The 22,636-nt window shown below is 39.8% G+C and overlaps 1 protein-coding gene across 1 annotated transcript in view; it reads right to left on the bottom strand.

Moving 5' to 3' along the window:
• PIDD1 (p53-induced death domain protein 1) overlaps positions 1–22,636 on the bottom strand; it is a 1,004,177-nt gene that overhangs the window by 80,478 nt on the left and 901,063 nt on the right. The window contains exon 14 of the mRNA XM_044059769.1: positions 1,231–1,424. Within this exon, the coding sequence (XP_043915704.1) occupies positions 1,231–1,424 (194 nt within the window). The remainder of the gene's footprint in view (positions 1–1,230; positions 1,425–22,636) is intronic.

Genomic DNA, 22,636 nt, shown 5'->3' with positions numbered 1-22,636 from the left:
ATCCATAGTTACTTATAAATTGGCATCTGAAGTATGATCGGCAAAGAGATGCAGGCATCTCATAAAGAGAATTACATGAACATGGCATCTGCAACTGTAAGCCCTGCTTTTAACAGACCAGGCTTTTAATACAATTAAACCTGACCCAGGCAGTGTATGCATTTCTAACAGTAATAATGCAGTGCAGATCTAAGTTTTTCATCTAAGGCACATTCTTCTGTTACATCTTCCAGTTACCTGACATTTTTCTCTAGTTTCAAGCTGCTGCCAGTGCCTTTTACAAGTCACACACAAATCGGTAAAGGGAAGCAAAAGAATGCACAGCATGCTTGATTTCTTGTTTATGTCTGCTTGATCCACACACCTCATGATTGCATACTCTCAGTTGTGATCACAGCTCTGGTTATGTGATGACATCAGTGATGCCACAGGCATGGACTAATCATGCAATGCCATATGAAGGGGGCAAATAACTGTACGAACTATAATTTTAAAGCTGCCACTCAGAATTTCATGGCAGTCTGTCAGGATTATCCTTCAAATACTAAACAGCTGAGAGATATGGGGGGATCATTGTATAAAATGTTAGGTACAAATATGCAGGTTTTGCATTCAATTAATGTGCCTGCATGCTGTACATCAAGGTTTAAGCATTCAAAACAGACTGTATAATTAATATACAAATATATTTAGAAACACCATTGCACAAAGCTCTGTACTACAAAACATTGGCACAAGAAATGCAGAAATACAATTGTTTTAATTGAATACAGTCTCCGCCATATTGGGCCCTCACATCTTTTTAAATAAAAGTCACTTGCAAGAAGGGAGAGCTTGTTCTTCATTATTATTCTTCATCACTGGATACCAGGACATGTCAGGACATAAACAAATGTTCCAATAAAGTATCTATATGTGTGCTCAGTGTATTCACAAATCAGTAAAATAAAAGCCTTCTAAAACTGATCACAACTCTGCAAACCAAATGTTTTCCAAATTGATTTAATTTATTCAAAGCATCCCTGAAAGCTGTACATTCAGAAATACTGGCAATAATAGCAGATACTTTCTGCAATGCTCTCCGAGTTTGATCACTACTCTTCTTACAGTAAAATCCATAATACTACCTTAATTTTCCTATTTACTTTCTCAATATTGCTATTGTTCTGCTATGGCTATTACTCTTTTGTCCAAATATCATGGTATAAATTGCAAGTCTGCTTTTCTCACCTGTTATTGTATCCTATCCTTTCCAGGTGTTCATATGATAGGCCCAAATTCATCCCAATTTCTCTCCATTCTGTTCCAATCCTTCTGGCAATACTGAGGAGGTTGGCTTCTGTCAAATAACCAGTCTCAGCATTCCCCAAGTTTAAGGGTGGGTACGAAGGACTCTGAGGATTATGTGACCGGGATTTCAGTTTCTGAAGGAGACAAAAATATATGCATATATCATTTGTAGCCTAACAGATGAAAGAAAATATTTTGCTATAACTTATTGCAGTTCCAGTACCATGGCTGATAATTTTTTTAAACACTTATTAAATCACTTAAGACACAAGCAAACATACACTAATATAAAAGAAAACAAATATCAACATGTTTCCAGTAATATGCATTATACATCACATGTGTTTTTTACAATTATCATCAGTCCAACTTTACATAAATTGCTCAATTCCTTCCCTCCCTTAAACCTTACTCCTCCTACTGAACATTAATTCTGGATGTATTGTTCTCACAATTTCCATTTATTTTTATGTAATTTGCTCCTTGTATGAGATTGTGAAGTATAAGGACCAAGAAGACAGCAACAAGCTGTCAAGCATGCTCTGCATTCTTTAATTTCCCACTTCCAGTTCGTCTGTTACAAAATTCGGTACTTCAAATACAGTTGCTTTAGACTCTGATTTCCATTTTCTAGTAACTGCTTTTTGGCAGCCACAAAAATTAAACTTAACAAGGCCTTAGTACACAATTCAGATCATGTTTCCCACCTCAAAGCAATTATTGCTCACCAAATGTTTTGACAGAGTACTCTGTAGGGAATTTTTTAAATATGCTGACTCATTACACTCCCAAAGCATATGTTCACAGCTCCTTCTTTCATTCAAATCACACCTCCAACATTTGCCATCTACCTAAGGAAAAATTCTTTGAAGTCTGTTTGGGGTATCAAAATGCCTATGGTCGTAGGCAAAAATCCTAAACATTCTACACTTTGCTGCACACTTATGAGGCATACATATGTCCTCCCATTGCTCCAATGTAAACTGCTTATCCAATCTCTCTTCCCAATCTTTTCTAACCTCCTCTGATTGATTCTTACAATTATTTTTTTTCCAAACATCTTCATTAAATTTTCACATATGACAAAGGCGATCTTACATTTATATAAAAGAAAAACACACAAAATGATACCACTTTAGTTGCAAAAGGTTTACATCACAGACACCATTGAAACAACTGTAGTTGCAAACATTATACATCACTTATAAACCATCCAGTCATTGGCAGTTAAGCACTATATGGGTCATTCAAATTTTGCCTCTTAAACCTCGTTCCTGCTCTGCATATATTGTTCCCACAATTTCGATTTTTGTCCTATGTAGTTTGCTCCTTCCCTTTTCTAAAAATCCCAATTCCAGTTGTTTTATTTCTGTCACTATATTCAGTACTTCTAGTAAAGTTGGTCTAGACTCTGATTTCCATTTTCTAGTAATTGCTTTTTTGGCAGCCACCATAGACTCAACAGGACTTTACAATGTCTAGACAATTCCGATTCTGTATCATAACTCAAAAAAATCATATCCCCAATCAGTCCAATCTGCTCACCCAGCATCTCCGACAGCGCCGTCTGCAGGAATCCCCGCTGCCAGCTCATTACTCTCCCCAAAAATATGTTCCCAGCTACCTCTTTCTTGCCTGTCACACCTCCAACATTTGCTATCCACCTGAGGAAAAATTCTTTGGAGTCTACTTGGGGTATAAAAATACCTATGTAAACACTTCCAGGCAAAGATCCTAAATCTTCTAGACTTCGTTGCATATTTGGGAGATATACATATATCCCTCCATTGTCGCTTTGTGAATTGCTTATCCAATCTATCTTCCCAATCCCTTCTAAGCTCCTCTGATTGATTCTTATAATTATCATGCAATATTTTATATGCTTTACTAATTACTCCTTTTTTAATGGCAGCGTCTGTTCTAGGTTCTATTAAAAACTATACCAGTACTGGTCTTTCATTTAGCAGCCCCCTGTTTCTTTCTCTTTGCTTATACTCCAATATCTTGATAGGGAAGGCAGTCTCTAACATGCAGTCCAAATAAATACTTGGCCTCTTCCCATTCTGTTACCTTTCCCTTTCTAGTTATTTGCTCCCAATACCTTGATTCCTTTGCCAGTTTTCTCCAATAAATTCCAGCCCCTCTGGCCTATCATCTATATCCCTGATCACAGTCATCCCTATCGGCAAAATCTCTTTTCTCCATTGTCGTGCTGGCTTGGTTCTTAGAATACTCCATGCTATTTTTATGAATATAATACTCTGTATGATTTTGGTTGTTCTCCTTGAGAGTCTGCATCCAAAATCCCAATCTCTCCTTTTTTTTCTTGAGCTTCCACACTCTCAGCATAATTTCTTTCCACTTTGAATTACTGTTTTCTGCTTGTGCTATGCATAAAAGCCTTAATTGTGTTGCTCTAAAATACTCCCTCAAATTAGGTAATCCTAGTCCGCCTTGTTCTACTAGTAAGAATCAGCTTGTCCCACTTGACCCTTGCTATCTTCCCTTCCCAGATAAAATTCTATTTTAATTGCTATCCACAACTTCTCTTCCATTTGATAAAAGTATGCCTGACCTGTGTATAAGACTAAAGGGACTAAAAACATTTTAATGGCTTGTATCTTAGTATCCATATCCATATAACAAAACTTCCAGTTTCTCAATTTTTGTATTATCTTCTGTTTAGTCTCTTCCCACATATCCTTAGCTGCCAGCACAGAGTCATTTCTAATCCATAATCCATACTCCTAAATACTTCATTTTATCATGACCCCATAAATATGGCTTTTGTTGGACCAGTTCATGTGTGGGTACATAATTTACCGCTATTGCCTTTGCTATAGCTTCATTAATTTTGTATCCTGAGAAGATATGAAACTGTCTTAAAATGTTCTGCAACACTAATGTCCCTTTCTGTCATGTATAAAATAATATCATCTGCAAATAAAGCCAGCTTTTCCTGACTACCATACCAATTATATCCTTGAATTTCTGAGTCCTTTATTTTTTTTGCTAATGGTTCTAAATATAATATAAACATCAAAGGGGAAAAAGGACAACTCTGTCTAGCTCCTTAACTCAAGCAGAAATCATCGAAGAGGACCCCACCCACTTTAATTCATGCCTCTGATCCCTCATATATTCTTCTAATCAACCTTACAATTGTATGAGGGAAAGCACATGCTTCCATTGCCCTGCTCATGAAGTCCCAGTCTACTCTGTCAAATGCTTTCTCTGCATCAACACCCACCAATAAAAGACGTATTTTCCTACATTCTGCTTCTCTCTGAATCATCAGTGTTCTGTTACTACTGTCAAATGTTTGCCTCTCTTCCACAAAACCACACTGATCCATATCTATCAATTTTAGTATCACTTTTGCCATTCTTTTAGCCATTATAGACACTTTATAATCATGGTTTAGTATTGAAATGGGCCTGTATGAAGCTGGATCTGATGGATCTTTACATCTTCAGGTATTACTGTTACCACTGCCTTCTTCCAGGATGCTGGTATTTCTCCTCCTCTTAAAATACTGTTAAACAAAACCTTCCAGATCTTTAATAGTTTTTTCCCACCTAACTTCAACGTGAATACCATCTATTCCTGGGGACTTTCCTGTAGATTGGTTATACACAGGATACAAAGGGATGAGATAAAAATGGCTTTTAGTAACTGAGCCTCATCTAGCTCTAACTTCGTCATATTTAATTCTTCCATAAACATTTCCATTTGTATCTTTTCTTGATTTCCATATTTCTCTGCTTTATACAAATTTTCATAACATTTCCGAAATATTTCTAATACTTCTACAGGATCTCATGTTATCTTCCTTGTTAGCTTAGTGACTGCCCTTTCCACTTTCTGTTGCCTGAGTTGTGGTGCTAAAAGTTTTTATGCTCTAGAATTATTATCAAAAAACAGTTGCTTAACAGCAGTCTTTCTAAACTCATGTATATTTATTTTATTTTATTTATTTTATTTTACATTTGTTGACCGGGCTAGTCTAACTGGATATATGTCCATTTTCAGTAGAGGCCCGGGGAGAAAAGCTCCACATAAAACAAACAGCACATTAAAAATTCAGTTTCAAAACATTAAACTTCAATTAAAGATACTAATCATACAAAACATGTGCTACAAGGTAAATAAGCATATGTGATATAAGAAAGTAGAACAAAATAAGACACCCCTTTTTTTTTTTCCAATCACTGTGGGAAGGAAGTATTCAGAAGGATGAGGGAGATTCCAGAACAAAGTTTTAAGTAAGGAGCAGCAGGAGAGACTAGTTTAAAGAGGACAGAGTTGGGAGAAAATTAGTGGAGGGGTAGTAACTCAGAGCGGCAGGAGAGAAGTTCATTATGTCTGTCTTGGGTAGAATAAGTCCAACATAGAGGTAGTGGACATTAAAGTGAAAATTGAGTAGAGGTGGAATAGCAAAGGAAGAAATAGATGATAATAACAGGATGAGAAAATCTTAGTCTGGGTTAGTACAGGGACATAGCCAGTGGCTAGTAAGATATAATTTAAGTTTCTTTTTGAAAAGTGTAGTAGAGGAGAGAGAGGTAAGTTCAGATGGAAGTAGGTTCCAGCTTTTACCCACTACATTAGAGAAGAGGGAATCACCTGCTTTATTGTAGGGTTTTTATGTATAGATACCAGTAGTTTGTTGGCTGAGCGTAGATTTGTAAGACTGTTATATGGGCTGATAAGATTTGTGAGAATTGGTGTTTTACCTGGATAATAAAGGGTTTTAAGGGTAATAATTAGTTGTTGAAATAAAATCTGATTGTGCAGTTCAAGCCAACCCAGCTGATTCTGATTTTGGCAGTGGTGGGTTCTAAAGGTGGAGCCGGTAGCAAATCTGGCTATACTATTGTAGGAGATTGCAAGCTTGTTGAGGTTAGTTTTAGTGTATATAGGAGAGGCATAAAAGAGAGTAGAGATAAGGTGGGTGTGGGCAATAGTAGTTCTGGTTGTGGGAGTAAGGACGGGTTTAATTTTGCAGAGGGAGCTTAGTTTACGGTTAACTGATTTTATTGTGGAGTTGATATGAGTATCACAGTTAAGGCTGTGGTCAATAGTAACTCCTAAGAGTAGGGTAGAAGCGTCAGGAGATATGACTGTGCCGTTTCTGGATTTGATAGAGAAGTGAAATGGGGCAGATTTTTGTGTAGGAGTAAATATTAGTAGTTTAGTCTTTTTTGGGTTGAGGAGGACACCACATTGTAAAAAAACATTCTTCTACAAGCTCAAAGACATTTTGGGTAAGGGACTGCAGTTCAGAAGGCTCTGTAGCTGAGGATATTAATGTGGAGTCATCAGCATATTCTATAGTTACAGCTTGAGGGATACTAATAGATAGATCATTTATAAAGATGGAAAATAGAAGACGGCCTAAAAACAGATCCTTGGGGTACACCAAGGGTGACAGGAAGAGTGGCAGATAGAGTGTTTTCCCAAAGCACTGCTTGTTGCCTGTTATCTAAGTAGGACTTGAACCACTGTAGTGCTTGAGTATCCAGTGACAGGGGCTTGAGAAGATTCAAGAGTAGTTGATGGTTAACCATGTCGAATGCTTTTGAAAGATCAATAAAGATAGCAGAGGACAGGGTGTAGTTGTTACGTTTTTTGTTAATGTGGTCAGAAAATGACAGGAGGGCAGTAGTGGTGCTATGGAAGGGTCGAAAGCCATGCTGAGAGTTGGCTAATAGGCCATTTAGGAGAAGGTGGTCTAGTAGTGTGCGGCACAGTGGTGCAGTGGTTAACGTTGTCGCCTCACAGCAAGAGGTTCTCTGGTTCGATTCTCGGCTGGGGTGCCTTCTGTGTGGATTTTGCATGTTCTCCCTGTGTTCGTGTGGGTTTCCTCCGGGTACTCCGGTTTCCTCCCACATTCCAAAGACATGCATCTGGAGCATTTCTCCCCGGGCCTCCACTGAAAACAGGCTCTGTGGAACCTAGTCTGTCTTTCCCGGTCAACAAATGGTAAATAAATAAAAAAAATAAATAATTGACGGTGGATGCATTTTTCCATGATTTTATCTATGGGTGATAATAGGGCAATAGGACAAAAGTTGGAAAGTTCTGTTGAGTTGCCACCCTTGTGTAGGGGGATAATGTGTGAGACTTTCCAGATAGATGGGATGGTACCTTCTTTAATGGTTCTGTTTATTAGGATAGAGATAGGATAAGCAATAACTTTGGCTGCTATTTGAAGATACTTAGCAGGTAAGAGGTCAGCTGAAGGGGTAGAGGGTTTGAGTTTCTGAAGGAGGGTACAGATGAGGGATGTAGGGATGGGTTGGAGTTGGAAAGTGGGTGGAGAGGTATAGGAGGATGGGGGTGAAGTAGAGGATACAGGAGGTAGTGAGTTTGCAAGTGACCGGATAGCTTCAGTAAAGAAGTTATTAAAGGAGTTAGCAATATGTTTGGGAGTGTCTTGGGTAGTTCCGGATGGGGTAGATGTCTTAGAGCAGACTGGATGAAGGAGTCTATTGATTCCTGACCGAAATTTCTGAGGATTTTGTTGGTTGGCTTGTTGAAGTTGAAAGAAGAAGCTTTTTTGGTCCAATAGTATAAACGTTTTAGTAGAGTTTCTGAGCTGTTTAAATTTTAAGCACTCAGATGGGTCTTTGGAAGAGCGCTATTTGGCCCAAAGTTTGTTTATTAGCAACATTTTTTGTTTAGTTCCCTTTGTAAGCCATGGTGCAGTTTTGGTGCTACTCCTACGGGTACAAGAAGGGGCATGGTAGTCTAGGATTTCAAGGAACTTAGAATTGAAGTATGCCACTGCTTCCTCTAGTTGGAGGTGTTTTAAGGGTGACCAGCTGCAAACTCTCAGTTCATTTTGGAAGTGTTCAGGGTTAAAATGTTTATTGGAGCAAGTAATAATGAAGGTTATAAGGCTTGGTGTGTAGGTCTTTTGTCGAATTAAATAGGTTAGTGAGTGATCATTAATGTCATCAGGGAGGATGCCTGTGATGTAGGTTGGGGACTGAGTATTTATAAGGATCCAAGCTAGGGTGGATTCTTTGTTGGTGGGTTTATGGATTCTAGTAGGTAAGGTGATAGTTTGATTGACGCCATGTAGGTTTATGTGGTTAGTAGGGTTATGTAGGTTTATGTGGTTAGTAGGGTTATCAGAATTGCAGGTATTCCAGTCGATATTAAAGTCGCCTAGCACAATGGTTTCTTGAGGAAAGTTAGTGGACAGCCAGCTTAGGATATTTTCAAGGGAGTTGATGTTATTACCTGGAGGAAGATATGAGCATAAAATGTAGATGGACTTACAAGTGTTTAGTTGTAGCTTAGCAAAAAGAGTTTCAAATTGGAACCAGATGGAGGGTATGTATCAAGTAGTGTAAGTTGTAGCCCTGCTTTGCATATTAAGGCTACACCGCCTCCCTTCTTGTGAAGGTGATCCCCTCTTAAGATACTATATCCTGGTGGGGTGATTTCATAGTCTGGGGTATATGGTTTTAACCATGTCTCAGTTAAACATAGAATGTCAAAGTTATGTACATCCAGTAAGGCATGAAGGTGAGTTACTTTATTATTAATACTATGTATGTTTAAGTGGGCTAAGAAGAGAGCGTTAGAAGGCCTTGTAGGGGGATGAGAGGGAGAGGGTTTGGTTGGGAAGGTGGGGCTGTTATTGATAGGGCCGGGGTTGGGATGAATGTCACCATCTAGTAGGAGGTGAAGGTGTAGTCTGTATGTGTGACTGAGAGAAAGATTTAGTATGTTATGCGTTCTCTTAACATGGTAGTGTTGATAGGTAATATGGGTGACTCTATGATACTGTGGGAGGAAATAGTTGGTAGTAGATGTTATGTTTATGTGTTTCAGGGTGGATGGTAGAGCAGGAAGGGATGTTTGTTTAGTGGGCTGGTGGAAGTTAGAGTAATGAAGATGTTCATAGGCAGTTAAGATGTAGGGAAAGAGAAGGAAAGGAAGAACTGAGAACAGAAGTAGGGATCTGAGGTGAGGTGATATGGGTGAAGTAGGCATAATGCTGAAGAAGTTGGGAGTGGAGAGTAGGAAGGTGAGGTTATGTAATGTAGTAGTAGGAGTGATATATAAGATGGAAAAACCTTAATGTGTTATGGGATGGGATTTGATTATGTGGGGAAGTGGGAGTGGTTAGAGAGGTATAAGGATAGATGTACTGAGGTGGGTGGGATATGGGGGTAGGTAGAGGAGTGGAGTGAGCCCGTAGGGTGAATGGAGGGGGAAGAGTCAAGTGAAGGAGGAAAACCTGTAAAAACAATCAGTGGAATGCTGACTATTAGAGGTAAGGTTAGGTAGAGGTAGTTAAAGGAGGGGATAGGTTTAATAATAGTCAGAGTAGGTAGGGTAGTTAAGTAAATTATAGAGAATATGGAAGGTTAAAGTGGGTCTACAGTGAAATAAGTAATGTAAAACCAATTTCCTAAGAATTTCTAATGAGAGTCAGTAGGAAAGATATAGAGGGAAAAGGGTGCATCTAGTGGGCAAAAAAGTACAGTTTTGTACCTACCATAAATGTAGATGTTCGAAGATCCACATTGCTGCAGTCCTAACACTTGGGTAGTCCGCTGTCCCTCGGTCGGCCTGAATATCAGAGTATAAGGCTGACGTCGGTCAAGGCGCATTTGACTGTCATCAGAACGTCAGGGTACAAATGCGCATGACCGACGTCATATCCTCAGTCTTTTCTTGCCCCAGATGTCAGAAGACCCTAAAAAGAAAGGTCAAAACCCATAGACAACAACTAAACAACCAACCAGCCTAACACCAAAAATATGTACAATATATACAATATACACAATATACCTCAGATGAATAACCCAACCCACACAACCACCTCAAACTACAGAGGGGAAGGAGGGAGGGTGACTGCAGCAATGTGGATCTTGAACATCTACATTTATGGTAGGTACAAAACTGTACTATGTTCTTCATCTCACATTGCTGCAGTCCTAACACTTGGGTAGAATCCCAAAGCAGAGGTAAGGGAGGATGGCTAAACTATAATGAAGCAGGAGCTGCCAAAATGCCCTGCAACACAGCAGTGGCAAAACCAGCCCTGGATTTAGAGTATAGTGGAAGGTGGTAATGCCTAGAGAAGGTATGCACTGAACTCCAAGTGGCTGCCTCCAGAATATCCTTAGTTGCCACCCCCCTCAAAAAGCTGTTGAAGTGGCAGTAGCCCTAGTGGAATGAGGCCTAATCCCAGCTGGAATCTCTTTGCCATGATGGGAATAACAGAAAGCAATGCAAAATCCAATCCACTTAGAAATAGTTTGTTTTGACACGGGCTTGCCCTGAGAGCACAAAGCAAAAGAAACTAATAACTGCTGAGATTGTCTGAACCCTTTAGTTCTGTCCAAATAATATCGCAACTGCCTGTGTACATCTAAAGTGTGCAAAATCTTTTCCCCTTTATTTTGGGGATTTGCATAGAAAGTAAGCAAATGAATAGTTTGGTTTAAAGCCACACTAGAAACCACTTTAGGCATAAAGGAAGGATTAGTACGTAAAGATACCCTATCCTTATGGAAAATTAAGAAAGGCCCAACTGCCATAAGGGCCTGCAATTCAGAAACCCTTCTTGCAGAGGTAATGGCCAACAAAAAAGCAGTCTTCCATGACAAATATTTCAACTCAGCAGTAGCTGCAGGCTCAAAAGGTTGTAGAGTGAGTTTCTCCAACACAAAATTGAGATCCCAAGCAGGAGTAGGAGCCCTTCGTTGGGGTCTTATATTCTTTGCCCCTCTAAGAAATTGCTTGAACAAAGGATGAGAAAACAATGGTGGGTCACAGTCGTAGTGAGCTGAAATTGCTGCAGCATGAATCTTAATAGAAGAGAAGGACAAACCTTTGTCCAACAACTCAGTAAGATATTGAAGAGCCACACTTAAATCAGGCTCAGAAACATCCAAATCCTTAGCTGCACTCCAAAACAAAAATCTCTTCCATTTATCTGATACTTTCCTTGTACTAGGCCTTCTAGCTTCCAAAATCACATTCAAAACTTGTTGTGGAAGTTGAGACCTCTATGGTTTAAAACAGAATATGCCAGGCTGTTAGGTGAAGAGAGTGAAGTTTGACATTGAGCAAATGACTGTCCTCCTGGGACAACAGATGTGGAATCAAAGGCAAAGGCCATGGAGGCTTCCGTGACTCAGACTTCTCAGTAATGGGTACCAGTGCTGTCGAGGCCAATCTGGAGCTATCAAAATCATCCTTGGCTTGTCCTGTCTGACCTTCAGAAGTACCTTTGGGAGGAGAGGCAGAGGTGGAAAGGCATACACATGAAGATTTTTCCAACTGAAAGAAAGAGCATCCACTTTCCAAGCTGTGGGATGAAACCTCTTTGTGCAAAACTTTGGCAGCTGGTGGTTTAGTGGAGAAGCGAACAGATCTATGTCTGGAGTTCCCCAGGACACTGTCAATTTCTGAAATACATGAAGATCCAGTTTCCACTCGTGGGGATCCATGATTTGTCTGCTTAACACATCTGCTAAGGAGTTCTGTGCTGCTGGCAGAAACCTTGCCTGAAGACTTAGTTGTAAACTGAGAGCAGTCTCCCACAAAATCATTGCTTGCCTGCATAGAGGATAAGAATGTGTTCCCCTTGCTTGTTGATGTACCACATGACAGTTGTGTTGTCTGTTAGAATCAACACCTGCCCTGGAAGAAGTAAATCCTTGAAAGCTATTAATGCAAACTGGACTGCTAACATCTCCTTCAAGTTGATATGTAGATGCTGTAGTCTGACAGGCCACTTGTCTTGTATCCACTTTCCGTTTAGATGAGCTCCCAAGCTTTGTCCGAGGCATCTGTCGTTAAAATTTGACTTCTGGCCGGGTCACAGAGAGTCCCTTGTTTAGGTGACATTCCTGAGCCCACCACAAAAATTCCTTTTGAATGCAAGGTATTATTTGAATGACAGTGTCCATATCCTGGCAGTGCTGTGTCCATACATTTTTGAGATACCATTGCAACTTCCTCATATGCAGTTTGGCATTGGGAAGCACCAGAATACAAGATGCCATGAACCCTAAGGCTTGAAGGACTGTCCTTGCAGTCAGCCCGGACTGAAGAGATAGATAATGGAAGTAAAGGGAAAGATTCTTTTGTTTGTCCGGGGTTAGAAAGGCCATCTGGGATGCTGTATTCAGTCTTACACCCAGAAAGCACATGTCTTGAGAGGGTACTAGACTGGACTTTATTTCGTTCACAGAATACCCCAGGCATCTTAGCACTGCTATCACATATTCCAAATGACGAAGTTCTTCCCTTCCTTGAGCCAGAATCAGGCAATCGTCCAAATAAGGATAGATTTGTATTCGTTTCAGCCTGAAGAAAGCTATCACTGGAGCCAGAACTTTCAGAAATACTCTGGGCGCAGTAGATAAGCGAAAGGGCTATGCAGAGAACTGATAGTGAGAAGTCCCAGTCCAAAACGCAGATACTTCCTGCAACTTAGCCTGATAGGAACATGAAGGTAAGCCTCCTTGAGATCCAATGTTACCATCCAGTGATCCTTGCCCAGCAGAGGTAAAAGCTGTTGCAACGCCAACATTTTGAACTTGGGAATGTCCAGATAAGTGTTGAGGATAGATAAATCCAAAATTGGTCTCCACGTGTTCCCCTTTTTGGTACAAGGAACAGGCGAGAATAAAATCCTAGGCCCCTTTCTGGCATAGGAACCGGCTGTATGGCCCCTATTTGGAGTAACAGAGAAATTTGCTTGTGAGCCTCTATTCTTTGTTGAGGAGGAATGTCTGGCATGCCTTTGAAAGGAGGCAAGGTATGGAAATAAAACCTGTAACCGTGATGTATGATATCCAATACCCATCTGTCTTGGGTAATCAAACTCCAATTTTCTTTGAAAAGTGCCAACCTTCCTCCCAAAGGTGCTACCAGCCGAGAAGGTTCTGGCAGCTGAAAAGGTAGGTCATTGGGTCTGTTTACGAAAGAACTGACCTCTGCCCTCACCCGAAGACTGTGCAGGAGAACTCCCTGTTCTAGGCCTGAAAGAGCCCTGACCTCTGCCCCTGCCACGTCTAGATCTACCCCTAGACTGGGAATCATAAGAAGGATACGTCCACCCCTTAGTAGGCCAATTTCTACTAAACTTTGGAGGCTGAACCTGCAAAAAATCTTTAACAGTCTGCATAGACTTAGCCTTGTCTTCCATTTTCTTTAAAACTGCCTCAACAGGAGAACCAAACAAGACATCAGATTGCAAAGGGCATCCAAAATCCTAGTTTTAACATGGTCAGATAAATTTTGATCCCTCAGCCAGGCATGCCTGCGAAGAACTGACCCAGTGGCAGCCACCCTAGACGAGGCCTGTACAGCATCAAAACCACATTGCAAAGAATGCTTACCCACCTGTTCAGAAACATGCACTAAATCTTGTAACTCTTTACAATCAATACCTTCCGCCAGAGCATCAACCTTAGATTTCAACTGTGAAAGGAGATAATTTTGATATTTCAACATGTGAAACTGGCAATTCAAAGCTCTCATGGCTAGAGTGGAAGAAGTATAAACTTTCTTTCCCCATCTATCCAAGGCCCTGGCCTCTTTATCTGCAGGAACCGGATTCTTGACAACAGAAGCCTTAACACCCTTAGGCCCCTGGCTAACAGTTTCTGGGTCTGCCCTAGGACTCTTAAAAAGATACTTATGAGCTTCAGGCACCCGGTAATACCTATCAGGTTTAACAGGAGCAGGAGGCAAAGAATCAGGATTAAGAGAAGCCTCTGCAAACACATCTTCCACCACATTCAGAACAGGAGGTATAGCCAAAGGCCTATGCTGGGGTAAAACAAAATTCCCTAAGCCTTTTCCTGAATCAGAGAAGTCCTGACCTTCCCATTTAAAATGCTCTCTCATGGAGTGAAGGGTCTCTGAAAAGAAAAATCCTCAGGAGGAGAAGCAGAAGGAGTAGAATCATCCACATCAGAATCAGAATAATGAGAATACTCCTGCAAGTCTTCAGTCAAGACTCAGACACATCCAAGCCTGCTCATAATCCCCCAACACTGGTTCCATCCTAGGCCTCGTATCAGGAGGGGCATAGAGCCTCTAATTAAAGTAATTAAATCTTCTGCCATTTTAAGCATGTGCTTCTTGGGCACAGAACCTGAAGAACTAGGAGTGACACCCACAGAAGCTAAACTAGACCTGCCTCTAGGAGAAGCCTTGGAAGCAGAAAGACAGGGCCTAGACACCTTCGGAAGGGACGGGAGTACAGATATCTGAGAAGCCCCTACAGCCTGACCTGCCTCCTGGGAGGCCACATCCTGTAAAATCAAAGTTTCTCCCTGGGACTCCAGAGAGGCCTCCGGAACCACCGGTTCCACTGACGCTCTAAAGAACCGGCGTCCAGTTCAGACTACTCCTCTAACCTAGGTTTAACTGCCTTGACCTTGCGCTTCTTCGAGGAAGCCGGCGTTGGAGGATCCGACGGCAGATTGTAATTGCACCGCTTCCCAAAGACCAACCTGGCACAATCCAACCTTCGCTTTATAGTGCTTATTGAACCTAGCACAAAAGCGACACCCAACAACGCCGTGCTCAGGTCCCAAACAAGGTATACACAAATTATGGTAATCCCTATGCGGTATCTGTTTCCCACAAGAAATACAGTTATTCACTTTTTCTGACATCCGGTAAACCACTGAGGCAAGAAAAACAAAATATTCCCAACGGGTACTTAACCAACTCTGACTTCGGTCTGAAACTCCGACTCGTTTCAGAACGCCGAACGGCACTTGCAACACTGCTTCTGCATCGGACCATGCGGCAAAAAAGACTGAGGATATGACGTCGGTCATGCGCATTTGTACCCTGACGTTCTGATGTCAGTCAAATGGGCCTTGACCGACGTCAGCCTTATACTCATATTCGGGCCGACCAAGGGACAGCGGACTACCCAAGTGTTAGGACTGCAGCAATGTGAGATGAAGAACATCTATACTACTACAGTAGTTCCTGGAGGGTAAACAGTAGATCTGGTAGTACAGGAGAGAAATAGTGAAGCCAAGTAAAGGCTACGAGAGGGGAAGGGGAGGAGGTAAAGAAAAGAGCTGTAAGGCTGCTGGCTATCTTGGCAGGGAAGGGTAATATACACAGTTATTATTTAGATAAAGTAACATTTGCATATAGCAGATAACATACTTTCTTGCTTCCTTGAGGGGATGAGTTCGGGGAAAGGTTAGCCTCTATTCCTTGAATAGGAAGAGACAGCAGGTGCTATTTTTAAAATAAAGAATCCAGGTCGTCAGGTAGGGCAGGTTCTTAACTCAAATGCAGGACAGGCAGTTTGCTAAGCTGGGTAGACAAGGGAGAAAGAAGACAATGTGGTGAAGAAAACATATAGTTAACAGTTAAGCCAAGTAAAACTGGTCGTAGTCAGAAAAACAATAAAACAATAACGGACTGACATGCTTAGAATGCAACAGTACAAATCAAGTGATAGTAAGCAAATATACACTTTAGCCAGCTCAATTAATTACTTGTCAAAAGTACATAATGACTATGACTATGATATTATCAAGGTAATCCCTAATTTTCTGTTTAGCATTCTGCAGTTGCTCCTTTTCTTGTTCTGAGAGATTCCCCCTATTTTGCAATACTCTAACAATTGTCACGCCCTCTAAATAATTATTGTTACTGTTTAACCATATCTCCCTTTAATTTCCAACGTAGTTTTAAACTCCACTTTAATTTTATCCCACTCCTTAGCTATGTTTTCAGAAGACAATTCTATTTTATCTAGTAACTCCTGAATTCATTCCACAGTCCATTCCTTAAATTCCTCTTTTTTCAATCAATAGGTGGGAAAGCGCCAGTGCCTCATTTTTATTTCATTACCTTGCATATTTAGTTTAGTTATTATCGGTGAATGATCTGAAATAGTTATTGGGTGTGTTTCAAGACCTTCAATTAAATGCACATGTTCCTGTGATATATAAACTCTATCTAGCCTAGCCCAGTTTTGCATATCAGTGAGTAATATGCAAATTCACTCCGAACTCCCTAGTACTGAATTCACATCTTCCATGCCAAACATTTTCATAAATTTCTTCAAAAATCTACCCTCCTTTGTTATATTTTCCCTTCTAGGCCCCCCAGACACATCTTCACGGTTACAAACCAAATTCAGTCTAGTAATATTCCTTGCTGAAAGCTGATTATTTCTCCCAGAATTTTCTTAAGCTCCATTATAGCAGTTTTAAGGGGGATGTAAATGAATAACAGTGTAATCCTCTTCCCTAGCCAGTAGCCCCTTAGTACTATGTATCTTCCATTATCTTTTTTCCCTCTTCTGTCACTATTGGAGCTCTTTTTGGAATTAAAATAAGTACTCTTCTTTTCCTTTGCCCCAGACAGTCCACTGAATAACCATCCTGAAAACCTTTCTTTATCAAATTCACATGTTCAGTTCTTTCCATGTGTGTCTCCTGTAGCATAGCTATTTGCCCTCTACATTTTAATATAGTTCACTACTCTTTCTTTTTTATATTTATCTGTAAGACCATTCAGATTGAAATACACTACAGAAAGCATAATTTTCTTATATAGTTATTATTACCATCTTTTATGTATAACTGTTGTTTTGCTAAATGCCTAGTTCCAACTTTTATGTTACACGTATATACTGTTCAGCAGGCTAGTCTTTTATACAGTTGTTTCATGTCATATCCATTTGTGCCTATGTCACATCTTACACAACGTTTTGTTTTTTGAAAGCCCTCATACGGAACAAACACCTCTCCCTCAAAAAAACTCTCCTAAAATCTATGAACTTAATAATGCACAAAAAATATGTACATCTTTAAATATTGACATTTTTGCTTCCTAGTAAGAACATAAGTTCTAAGTTGATAGCTACACAGACAGGTTAAAATTAACCAAAAAGAAAGGTTAGTCATGCTAAGACGCATGGTACAGTCTGTGCTATAAGTAAGTGCAATTTGATTTTGTATATATTTATAACTCTCCCAGTTGAGAAAACACTTGAATGCTTTCAGTAAATACTTTCTCCTAGTGAGTTCTCTTTATCAAATTGTCTTTTAGTGACATGCAAACCAGACAGAAAACTGCTAAGTGTACCTTGTTTATCAGAAAAAAAAGCATTACAATATTCAATATTCTTTCTTATTTATATGCTTTGTAATAAACGTGTTACTAGATAACATCTAAGATTTTTACCCAGTCATTTCCCTATGCCAGCATGGGAAACAGCACACTGATTTTTCTTTTGTCATACTCCCTGAACCAGACCCTTCTCTTCTACCCCTATCTCCTCCAATCCTCATGTTTTTCATTGCAGTGCTTACATTTCTCAAAACTGAACAAAAAATAGAGAAGGGTGAACAAGAAAAAACAAAAGTACCTGTTTGTACTACTATCCCCATTGCATTAAAAAAACTGACAGAACTTTACTTCAAGTCTAACTGGTTTTGCATTACCTTTAAAGCTGTCACACCTGGGAAAACCCCCTGATTGTTATCAGGGAACATTATGTCCGAGTCAATTTCTTTGTTCTTTTTTCTTCTTTTCCTTCAGCCAATAACCTTCCAACAGACTGTCTCCAGTTTCTCTTTATCAGATTGTCTCCATGGAGGCATGAAGACCAGCTGCAGAAATGCTACTTAGTATACATACTTCCAAGTGCTAGAAAACAAGCCTTATAATATCCAATACTCTTTTTCATTTACTTGCTCTCCATGTTAAAACAAAGGTCCCTAATCAGTCATTTCCTGATGCAGGAATAAAAAAAAGAACATTAATTTGAACTGTGTCATGCCCCCTTAACTAGGCTCCCTTTTTCCTTTTTTTTATCATTACATTGCCTATGTTTCTCAAAATGGCACAAGAAGAAAAAAAAAAGAGGGGAGAAAAATAAAAACACTTGTATACAATAACCATTACACCCAAAAATAGCATGCAAAGAAAACCATGCAACTCAGATACAGTACTATTAAGAAAGGAAAGTGTTTTCTTTACTTACAGTTAGTGTTCGCCCCTCTCTTCCCCTCCCCAAAGCATTTTTCTGAACATTAATAGCATACTTTAGAAGCCCCACTCAGCAAACAAATTTTGAAGAAGTCCAATATTTCCAGATTTTCTATTTCACAAAATATAATTATTGCATTGTAATCCCACATTAAGTTACTGATTTTATTATTGTTCTTCTCCATCACCCAAATCCTGTCTCTGCTTCATTTCCAATGTACTCTCAATTCTTCTACTCAACTCTTGTGCCTCCTTCCTTCTCTCTAACATTTCCTGTTGAAATACTGGAAAAGGTTTCACAAGTGCAGTCTCTATGTGGTCTTTATTACCATATGAACAAGAAGCCAAATCTCCTTCTGTTTCACGGCTCAGTTTTGTTGGACAAACTTTTGTATTTCATCCTTAGCATGCACTTCATCAAAAAATGATTTTGTCCCTCCAGGGAAGAATACCGCGAAAACAGCTGGATACAGCAGTTTGAATCTTACACCTGTGTTGCCACATTCTCTGAATAGAGGAATAATTTTACTTCCCTTTTGCCTGGTGTACAGTGTGTAATCATTCTCCACAAACACTTTGCTATTTCCTACTTTTAGTATTTTGCCCTTCTGCCACCGTTTTCACAAAAATCAACTCTTTCTGCTGGTAGAATTACATCTTTACTATTAAAGATCTAGGTTGCTTTCTTATAGCTAAATTTGAAGTATACACACAATGTGCCCGTTCAACTAACAAGTCCTACTTGGAATACCAGTCCAGTTGCTTATTTGTGCTTTTGTAAATTTAATGCTGTCTGTTCCTTCCAGCTTCTCTGGTATAGCTGAAAATCTCAAGTTTTCTCTACGTGCTCTGTCCTCTAATTCTATTATTTTTTTAAACATCTCTTCCTGAGCAGTCTCATATTCAGCCAGCCTTTTCTTCATTTTGACCTCTGATTTTTGCAGCTTTATCATCTCATCTGAATATCTGTTTAAAGCTTCTATCATTTGTTCCAGCCTTTTACTGTTTGTGCTGATATACTCTATCAGTGTTTTGTTTATTATAACCAGATCTGTATGCAGTTGTCTTATATCATCCTGTAGGGTATTGGAGGTCATGTCTGAAGGTTGCATTACCTTTTGCTGAACAGCTTGCAGAACTCTTCCTAGTCAGTGTTCCTTCCTCACTTTTTGTAGCTGATTTTTTCCAGGTCTTCTATATTTTTTTATTCCTGGCATCCAGGCAGTGTACTTACTACCAGTTACTGAAATTCACCCATAAACACAAGTGTACTGGCCTTCTCTGATGAGTTTCTGTTTTCAGACAGGGAGAGCTAGAAACAAGCTGTTACTTACTGTGCACCCATCCCAGTCTGATTCTTACAATTATTGTGCGATATTGTATATACCCTATTAATTCACCATTTTTTAACATCAATGTCTCTTCTAGATTCAACAAAAAATTCTACCAGAGCAGTTCTATTACTTAGGATTCCCCTGTCCCTTTCTCTTTAGCTATACTCTGATAATAATCCCTGGTAGGGAAGGCAGTCTCTAACCTGCAGTCCAAATGTCTTCTTGGCTTCATCCCATTCTTTTACCTTTCCCTCTCTAGTTATTTGCTCCCAATACCTTGGCTCCATTGTCAGTTTTCCAGTAAATTCCAGCCCCCTCTTGCCTATTCTCTATACCCCTACTTACAGTCATTCTTATCGACAAAAATCTCCTTTCTCCATTCTCATGCTGGCTTAGTTCTTAGAATACTTTATGCTACTTTATGAATATTATAGTCTGTATGACTTATACCATGGCTGTTGATTTATTACAAGGTTCAGAAGCACTATGAAGCCAAAATAGGGCCCAAAGGGATTATTTAAATTTTACTTCTTTGACAGCTAAAAAAAAACAAACAAAACATGAATGTTCCTGTATTTCACATCATGACTTTGTTAAGGAGGAGCTTGCTTGTTTTTTTCACAACTTGTGGCTGACTCTCCTAGAGTGACCTTGCAGACAGCCACCTTTATGCGTGGAGGGTTCAAGGCAAATAAGGAAAAAAACAAGTAGGTGGCCAGGTCTTTCTTTCTGTATTACACACAGACACACTCACTCCTGTGGACAATTTAAAGTCTCCAGCAAACCTAAAGCATATCTTTACAATGTGGGAGGAAACTGGAGCACCTGGAGAAAACCCACACAAAAAACAGGGAAGACGTGCTATACATCAAAAATCTGCATCTTATCAAAAGCTAAAGTGTCTAACTACTGACTATGGTACTGTTTCTTAAGAACATATTTACTGTGACTAAAGAAGTATGCCAACATAAGAGTTCTCAGTGACTAAACACTGTAACATGCTGAGCCTACTGAATGTATATATACTTTTATACAAAGTAGTGTATAATTGTAATTCTGTAACATGCTTGATGGGAAATGTGTATGTGCTTTTAAATGTGTGGAGTATGGAAATATTCTCATCCTGGTTTCTACAACAATTAGCCAATCACAAAGACTGAATTTCCAGTTATCTCAGTATAAAAAAATACCATGGAAAGTAGCACCTCTGTGAAGGAACAGAGTGAAGTGCTGAAAGGAAGAACTGGAAGCATGGACTGAAAAATTATCCACTATTAACAATTAAAGTTCTGTTTTGCGAGCTGATAGGTTCAGTATTTCGAGACACCTGTGTTACACCCTGACCTGTTGATGTCAGTTTAGAGGCCAGAACTATGGTAGAAGACTGGTCAAGGTCTTTAAAAAAGAAAACCATTGTTGTCTCAGCCAGGAGGAAACTGTTAAGATGGCACTGGCACTGGTCTTCCTTTCCTTTGAGCTGTACATTCTGAATCAGGAAAAGGAGTAAAGACATACAGTAAGGTATAAGTATATGAATGAAAATGAGACTGTATCCGTCTTCCAAACAGTATTGCGAAGCATGACATACAAAGCAAAATGTTTTGACCTAACTGCTGAGTTACGTGGCAAAGAGGTCTGCTTATGAAATATTCCACATTTGTATAATATCCTGAAACATCTGCAGAATAAACTCCCACTCATGGGCCACCATTAATGTCATGCTTAAAGAATCTGTTAACCAATTCTGAAAAATTTTCAGAGCTATTGCCAATAGCTATATGTTCCGTTGTAAAGTCCTATTCCAAAACTCACTGTCTTTTTGCAAATTTGTAAATATCTAGATCCTCCTTTTCTGTTTAGGAAGCACATTACTATTATTTGTGTGTGTGAACTGTACATGTTCTTTAAGAAAGTTGTCTTGAAATACACTGTATGCTATTAAGATAGTGTAGACTGCTTTCATCACTGTTACTCTGATAACAGGAGACTTTCTTACTGACAGCAGTTGCCTGGGAATGGGCTCCCTTCATATTAACTGAAAAATCTGTTACATGCTGCGCTACTGTTATAGGAAGGGTATCCTAGTAGAAGCCTGACTCTGACAGGGTGAGTCCAAAAACTATCAAAAACTGCCATTAACTACAAATAACTGTGAAAAGCACAAGTCATTTGTATCCATTAAAAGTATTTTTTTCAGGGGGACTAGTGTTCTATGCACTGCCCCATGTGGAGGAGCTACATACATATACTGTGAGATAACTGTACCCTTGAGAGAGAAAGGAATCTTCAGATACAGAAATGTTCAACTTGGTCTGTATTTCCCCCTAATTATATTTAAAATTCAGCATTTCCAAGGATCTGAGTTACTGTCCTAAAGCTTACAGTGGGAAATCTAGAGAAAGAAAGTTTATTCTTGTGATGTCCCACTCTGGACCAGTAATCAAGAAGCCTCACTCCTTACCACTGACAGTACTTCCAGATGCAGCTCTCTGCATCAAGCACAATTTCCCTTAAGAGCACACAGGGAACAAACACAGTCCAGGGTCTGGGATTCTCTGCCTGTCTGCCTCCAGGTCCCCAGTGAGACTCCCCACTGGCACAGATATAGAGTTCAGAGCTCAGCTGAGTGTCCAAGCCAAGCTCTCCACCACTCTCTCTGTGAAACCAGTGCTTCGTGCCCCTGCTCCAAGCAGCTCTCACACACACTCTTTTAGAGTTGATTTATTTTTATTTGATTTATTTAACATTTGTTGACCGAGAAAGTCTGACTTAGAACGAAGCCAATTTTCAGCAAAGGCCCGAGGAAAAACGCTCCAGACACATGTATTTGAAATGTGGGAGGAAACCGGGGCACCTGCAGGAAACCCACACGAACCCAGGGAGGACATGCAGATGCCACACAGAAGTCACTCCAGCCGAGAACAGAACCAGAGAACCTCTTGCTGTGAGGTGACAATGCTACCACTGCACCATTGCACCATCCGTGATTT

The sequence above is a fragment of the Protopterus annectens genome, chromosome 17.part0, assembly GCF_019279795.1.
Source record: "Protopterus annectens isolate FY-2018-M chromosome 17.part0, PAN1.0, whole genome shotgun sequence".
NCBI classification, from domain to species: domain Eukaryota; kingdom Metazoa; phylum Chordata; order Ceratodontiformes; family Protopteridae; genus Protopterus; species Protopterus annectens.
The sequence above is the reverse complement of the archived record's forward strand: the minus strand, read 5'-3'. Positions and strand labels throughout refer to the sequence as shown.